The sequence below is a fragment of the Momordica charantia genome (genome assembly GCF_013281855.1).
Source record: "Momordica charantia cultivar OHB3-1 chromosome 5 unlocalized genomic scaffold, Mcharantia_2.0 BLBB01000005.1, whole genome shotgun sequence".
Lineage (NCBI taxonomy): Eukaryota > Viridiplantae > Streptophyta > Magnoliopsida > Cucurbitales > Cucurbitaceae > Momordica > Momordica charantia.
In genome coordinates, this window is record NW_028275163.1 from 16,154,733 (window position 1) to 16,162,677 (window position 7,945).

At 36.6% G+C, this 7,945-nt stretch overlaps 1 protein-coding gene across 1 annotated transcript; it reads right to left on the reverse strand.

Annotated features, from left to right (window-relative positions):
• Positions 1–6,601: 6,601 nt before the first annotated feature.
• LOC148211442 (uncharacterized) lies at positions 6,602–7,534 on the reverse strand. Its single transcript, XM_088124421.1, has one exon. It carries the CDS (start codon positions 7,532–7,534, stop codon positions 6,602–6,604), a length of 933 nt encoding a protein of 310 aa, XP_087980547.1.
• Between the last annotated feature and the right edge of the window lie 411 nt (positions 7,535–7,945).

The following is a 7,945-nucleotide window of genomic DNA, read 5'->3' on the forward strand; positions in this document are numbered from 1 at the left end:
CTCCATTCTCAACACGTTTATGTCTTCTTTAGTGTATTCTTTTGGTTCAAGTTTCATCTGTAACCATAGAATCAGTAACTAGTTAAGTTCGAGACATTCACATATATACATATGTTTTGACATTCATGCAGACTAAATTATTACTTACTACATCTAGGATCGAAGGGTTCTGTTGGTTTACTATGCCCGCATGAATCGCATAACGTAATACCCACATTCTGTGTATCCAGGTTGTCTTGGGCACTATGCATACAACAAGGCATTTCGCAGATAGTAAGCTGATAATAAATAGCGCAGCGACTATGAACCATTTAATGAGTAAACATCATCTCATACCTTTACACACTTCCATTGCACCTTTACTGTTGCATTTATTGAAAGCCCTGCGAAGTGATGGATAATAAGTTTATAAATCGATTGAACTTAAGCTCATAATCACTAGGTGACTTCTACATACTGGTTGACGACATCCATTATATCATTGTCCAGACGATTTTTCAAAGGGTTTATTGAATACACCATGGTCTTGGAGTAATCAATAACGATCAATATCCAATGAGATCTATGCATTCCAAATAGATGAGAAAATAAGTTAAATTATACATACATACCACAATAGCTATAGAAATAAAAAGGACTTACCCACTGTTGTAAGAAGCAAGAAGCCGACTCCATTTGCATAAGTCGTTTTGTCAAATTCTCCGATCGTGCTTCTTCTGAAAGATTAGATGTCGATATTGATCCAGCATCAAGAAATTTGTACATATTAGATGCACCTTCGTCACCAAGTTCTTGTATAAGTATCTAGAAAACAAATAAAAGTCAAACATTAGTCATATGACGATGTTATCGTACCGGTGATCTCGTTAGAAGTCATGTCACTACATGATATACGCATCTATGCACGGCTCAATTATCGGCTTCATCTCATAAAAGGTTTGTACAACGTCCATCCATACCTTACAGATGCGTTTACATCCGAACACGTCATCAGTCACTGGCAATTTTACCTGAGATTTACAAATCTTCTCTCACAAAGCAGGCATCGCAGAGCAATTGGGGTCGTTCGATCATATTCGAACGGGTACAGCTCAAGCACCTCCTCTCTGGTTGCAACCTCCTACTTAGTTGAAGGAATTGAAGTTAGTCTTACACTACTAAAAGGAACATATTACTTAAATTATTTTACATTATGTTACCTCTTTTCCATTGATGGCAATGAGGTGTCCTGGCCATAATATGTGCAAACCTAACTCTTCAACTAGCAGGTTTGATCCTCTGTTAGATGGAATAGACAAAGGGCAATCATTCTGGAACACCACATCTATTGATACCTTCACATTGTCTCCTTCCAAGTTGCATTCGAATATCGTTCCTAATGCAATGACGTTGTCGATTGACCCGAATGACAATCGACAAGAATCTCCCTCTTAGTATTCATGTCATCCACAACAATAAGTCAATAATGTTACGTCCATAATAGTTGAAGTAATAAAATTGGTGTATTACCTTAAGGGACACATTTTTCTGCACATTACTAGTTACCTACAAAAAAATGATTAAGTCGCGTAAATTAGCCATGTGTCGAAAAGATAAGAACAAATAAGCTAAATAACAATCTTACCTCTTCGTGCCTTGTCTCCACTTCAATAACGTCGTTTTCTTTTCCTCCTTCCGTAGCTTGCCCTCCTATTTCTCCTTCCTTTATCTTATCTTCTTTTTCTCCTATTTCTACTTCCCTTATATTCTTAGCTTTTTCTCCTTCCTTATTGTCCTCTCCTATTTCTCCTTCATTTCTCTTCTCTTGTTTTTCTTGTTCCATTGTCTCCTGTACCTTACTATTACTTAGTATCGAAGCATTTTGTTTATATTTCGCCAATTCCTCTTCCAACTCATTAACCCTTTTGGTGTACCTATCTTCGAGATTCAAACAAACCTTCTCCTCTTCCAACTTAGAGGCTGACCATTTCGTTGGTTTATGATAGTACTGAGTCTTCGTATATACTTACCCATACCTGTAAGTAGTCTAAGACGATCTCGGGTACCCAAAGCAAGTGATAGTGCATCTTCTTCTGAAGAGTTGTTGCTATCATCTTGACCTTATGTAACTTTTATCTCCTCCTACATTTGTAAAATGGGATTCAAATAAGTAAAAGATGAATCTGTTTAGCAAAATACTCATACTTCGATACGTACCATGCATTCGACTTCGACTCTAGTACATTCTTCCCTAATATTTCCATCTTTGTCCATATGCGCTTTCTTCCATAGCGTGCCTCGATCCCTTAGGTCTTCTTCACATTGGGAATTTTTTTGTATACAAAGTTAGGCAAACTTAGCGAATACGGCTTAAAAGATCATCAAGACATCTGATATTCGATTTAGTAGGTGTATCTTACCAATTCTTTTGAGAGATTCGCATACCCCTTTCGTGACAACCTGTGGTTGTACATATGCATGCCCCGCAATTATCTATTCTATTCACTTAAAGCCTTTATAATAGTGCATAAATTCGTATAAGTTTTAGATGCATTTGTCAATATACATTAAACCAAACGTACTAATATATATAATCACTATAAGAAGTACCTAGAATTTCGTACTAAGTCTGGACTGGATAAACCGGTCCCACTGTTCTTGTGGAATAACTAATATATATAATCACTATAAGGAGTACCTGGAATTTCGTACTAAGTCTGAACTGAAGGGATGTGATTCCCGGAGCGGAAGCGGACCGTTGTTCGTAACATTTGGGAAACAAAATCAAAACCGTTAAAGATGAAAATACAGAGGAAAACTTTACCTTTGAAGAACGTTTCTTCAACAGTTTCCACCCGAACACCACCACCGTGTCTTCCTTGCTATCCTCTTGGGTTTCAAGAACACGCTTGTAGGAACGTTCTTTGGAATGAGAGGGAGAGTTTGAGAATGATCTTGATCAAGAGAGAATGGGAGTTCTGCACCTTTTCTTGTTCTGTAACAGTTCTTGGCATTTGCAGAAAACCAGTGACGTGGGGAGTTACCCCATGTCACATAACTCCCCCACTTCCCTGCAATAATGCAGGGAAGTTAAATATTAATATTAATAATTAATATATATATCATAATTAATATATATATATATAATAATTAATATATATATAATTAATTAGTTAATTATTAATCTAATTAATAATTAATTAATATATATATATATATACATCAAATAAATAATTAACTCTTAATTATTTGTCACATGAATAGAATCATATTCTATAACATTTTTCTCGTATAACCTATAATTCTAATGTACATCTTATGCATATTATTTTTAACCTATAGTTTTAATATGAATCTTATTCATATTAATTTTATTTGAATCTCATTCAAATAATTTCTCTCATAATATATAGTTTTAATTTAGAATTAACTATATATTATAATGTATCAATATACATATAATCCCTTAAGAAATTTGAACAGTTCAAATTCTTCCAAAAACTTGATCCTCGTTTTACCAGTTATGAGCTAGCAAGGGGACCTAATGGACCTACAGATCCGAAGCTCCAATGATATGAGATTAATCGGTCAAACTCATTGACCGAGTTAATCAACATTCGTTAACTACGGGTCACTCCACTAAAGACCCGCAGTTGCACTCTTCTCACTGCAGAATGTTTTTGTGTCCATGGATGTACGACTATTAATGACAAGTCAATTCTTCATGAGTGCTCGTAACTCAATTTGGGTCAAATTATCGTTTTACCCCTAAGTTACATCTTACTCCTTAAATACCACTGCTCCTCTAATGAACAACCCGGTTACGGTCCGACCAATAATCAAAAGTTCCTCTCGAGCCAATGAGAGGGTGGGGCCCCTTGTTCAAATCCCGGAGTCAGCATTTAAGAGAACACTCAGCTACTCCCCTAAAGTCGGGGAGGAGTGAATTCCATCTAGTGAAGTTATGTTCCCAGCTCCCCACTCGGTCTCGTCCCCAAAATGGTAGGAATGTTGAGTCGGCGACTCAGGCCACTCTCACCCATATAGATCAAAGGACGAGCCCTCAAGGACAGGAGTCCATAACTCACTCAGGATTGAGAATGAGTTGCATGGTCATCCTAAGAAACAACAATCTATTAGTTAACGGTGTACATCTAAAGATTGGCTATTTCGTGGTCCGATCTTATACAAACTCATTGTATAGGATACCCTCACTCGCATGTCTCCACACGAACGACCTAGATCGAGTCGTCAGTAACCTTTACAGAGTGGGCCGTATCTATAGTGTTGTCAGGATAAGGTACCCAGCCTTATCCATATACTATAGACCCTTTAGGTTATTCACGGGACATAATCCACTTGTATATCAGGGTATATCAAATATATACCTCGTATATCAGGGGTATATCAAATATATACCCAGTATATCAATTATATATCCAGTACATATACTGTCTCGGTTACACTAAAATAACCTCAGATGTTTAGTTTATTGGATTTTGGACAATGCAATGCTATGAATTCAGCAACAAATTTATTGAATAAAACTTTATTGAATATACATTTGTTTTTACATAAATACAAACTACGAGTTTAGGGCAACACACCCAACATGGACTGGATAAACCGGTCCCAGTGTTCTTATGGAATATGCAATCATCCTTCGGAACCACCTTCAACTTCGTTAGATCATCGCGACAAGGGTTTATGTAGGTGGAAGTCAACCTCCATTTATATTGACGAAATAAATTACTAGCATAGCTCAGATATCTTTCTTCGCCCTCAGATCAACAACGAATCACCCTATTTTGTCAATGATAAATAGATAAGATCACTGCCTCACTGAAATCACTATATTCGACTTTAAATTTAAATGTACCTGAACCAACTCATATATCTTATCTTTGGTCTCTGTCGGAACCAACTTCCAATTGTCATATATTATTGGGACATGGTGACGAATGCACGTCCCAATCCAACTGCAAAACTTATGCCCATTCTTACCTATTGGTTGCCCTTCTTCATTGTATGTAATTACTTTTTTCTTTCTTTCACTACTCGCACGTGTGATATCATGCATCCGAGTATGTCCACGAGTATTTCGTTTACTGGACTCTCCTTTTACATCCTCACCGGCATACTACTTACTATCTTCAATTGACTCGGCCTCTTCCTCCATCTGTTTCAAATTGTTTGACAATATATAGTTAAACAAGATTAGGTCAAGCATTGAATATGTATAGCAAAACATAATCATTAAATTGCATCGCCTTAAGCATTATATCTGGAAAATAGTAATGAATCTACTTGGGAATCACTTAACTCATGAAAATATCATATATAAAGATTAGTACAAGCATTTCAAATTACAAACGAAGTCATAGAATTACTAAGCATAGTATGGTTCATATTAAGTAGTACGGGTGATAGGAACATCATTGGTATTACAATCTCCTCCTATATGTTGTTAGTCAAAATAGCCTTCATCATTGAAGGGTGTCTGAATCGATGTTGGAGGACAATGTAGTGAAGTATCCCCAAGCTCATCATTAAAACCTGCACAATGTACATCCCTTTGCGATGGTCTAATAACGATAGACCATTTTACATTTGCTGGATTTTCAACGTAGAAAACCTGTCTACCTTGTGAAGCTAGAATAAATGAGTCAGATGCATGGCTAATACGACTCAAGTCAACCAAAGTGAATCCAAGTTTATCTGTCTGAACACCATTTCGACTATCCACCTAATCGCATCTGAATAATAGAATTTTGAATTTGTTATAGCTAATTTCCCATATGTCTTGAATGATTCCAAAGAACGTCATGTTTGCAACAATAGGGTTTTTGTCCTTCGCACCAGACAGTTGCATGGTTGTAGCAACCAAACTAATTCCACTATTCTTAACAGTTAGAGTACAGTCACAAGATTTAGTGTTGTAGCAACATCCATTGACCTTATAACCCTCATAAGTCAGAACATCTGGATTGGGACCATGTGCTATCCATCTTAAAGTCTCCGAAAAGTTTTTACCATTATGCAATTCGCCCATAACCTATTATACAAACATGTAAAACCTGTTAAATTCCAATTTCGTTCCTAATGAATGTATTTGGAAAAACCATTAAAACAATTTGATTACCTCCTCACTGATCCAAGAGCCAAATGATCGATTGTGTTCATCCTGCAACCACTTTTCATTGGTCGATCTACTTGGATATTTCAAATTTAGAGACTCCATATGATTACTACATGTTAATCATCAACCAGCGAAAAGAAATATATACTAAGGTAATAACTGATATAAACCATTTACAAAGAAGGATTACCATATATATGGTTGTACAACATTAGTGTTCTCCAACATGTAAAGATGAGCTTGTTTGAGATGTTGTACAGTAGACCTCACGTAACATCCAGCTGATAGAGGTCTATCAATAAGTGATTGTTCTCTCCCGCAAAGTGAACCTAGCTCAACTGGTTGTAGTCTAGATAAGAACTCAGTACATAATTCCACAACTTCTTCAACTATGTATGCTTGGGCAATAATACCTTCAGGTCGAGTTCTATTATGGACGTAGCCTTTCACTACTTTCATGTATCGTTCAAATGGATACATCCATCAAAGGTATATAACCCCATACAGTTTAATTTCTCTAACTATACGAATAGTAAGATACACCATTACTGTGAAGAAAGACGGTGGGAAGTACTTCTCCGGTTGACATAAGGTTACGACAACATCATCTTGCACTTGATCTAGTTCGGACACATTCAACTCTTTAGAGCATACTCTATTAAAGAAGAAACAGAATCTTGTGATGGCATAGCGCACATCCTTAGGGAGCACTAATCGGAGACCAACTGGAAAAAGTTGTTGCATGAGAACGTGACAATCATGCGATTTAAGCCCCTTAAGTTTGATATCATCTAATAATACAAGACTACTGATATGTGAAGAATATCCTTTCGGTACCTTGATTTTAGATAAAGTCGTACAGAAATGTTTCTCCTCCTTAGACAATGCATAACGTGCTGGAGGTAAGTACGTTCTTTTCCCTCGGAATTTGGGTGTTAGTTCTGGACTAATATTCATGTCAACAAGATCAAGCCTAGCATTTATTCCATCCTTACTTTTTCCTGATATATCAAGTAATAATCCTACAATTTTCATGCACACATTCTTCTCGATATGCATTACGTCTAGAAAATGTCTAACGTGCAATCTTTTCCAATACGGAAGATCAAAAAATACAGATCTTCTGTTCCGATACTTGTTTGGGAAGTCAATGTCATTCAATATTCTAAAAATATCCTCCCCTGATAATGGCGTTGGAGCAACTCTAAGCTCTTTCTTACCATCTAACGTCTTTTTCTGTTTTTTGTACGAATGATGTCTTGGCAAAAATCTTTTGTGGCCCATATATGCATTCTTTTTCCCGTGTGCCAATCTAATTGAAGTAGTGTTCTCCCCACATATCGGACAAGCTTTATAACCCTTAACACTACAGCTGCACAAATTACCATATACAGGAAAATCATTGATGGTCCACATTAAAACAGCGTTTAGTCTAAAGGTTTCTTGTCTATACGCATCAAAACATTCCACTTCATATTCCCACATGAGTTTTAGGTCATCAACCAGAGGGGCTAAATATGTATTAATATCATAGCCGGGTTGTTTCGGGCCTGAGATCAACATGGTAAGCATTAGAAATTTCCTCCTCATGCATAGCCATGGTGGAAGGTTATATATGGTTGTTATTACAGGCCAACAACTGTATGTACTATTCCTTTCATCATATGGATTCACCCCATCAATTTGATGAACCTAAGCGAAGATTCCTAGGTTCTAAACCAAAATTTGGCCAAATTTGATCAATTAACCTCCATAATGGAAAGTCTATTAGATGTCGCACAATCCCATCCATTTTCCTATATGTCGCATGCCAAACTAGATTCTTTG

Bases quoted from the DNA above. Each gene is read 5' to 3' on its own strand.
- LOC148211442 (XM_088124421.1), bottom strand. From the start codon at position 7,534: ATGTGGACCATCAATGATTTTCCTGTATATGGTAATTTGTGCAGCTGT.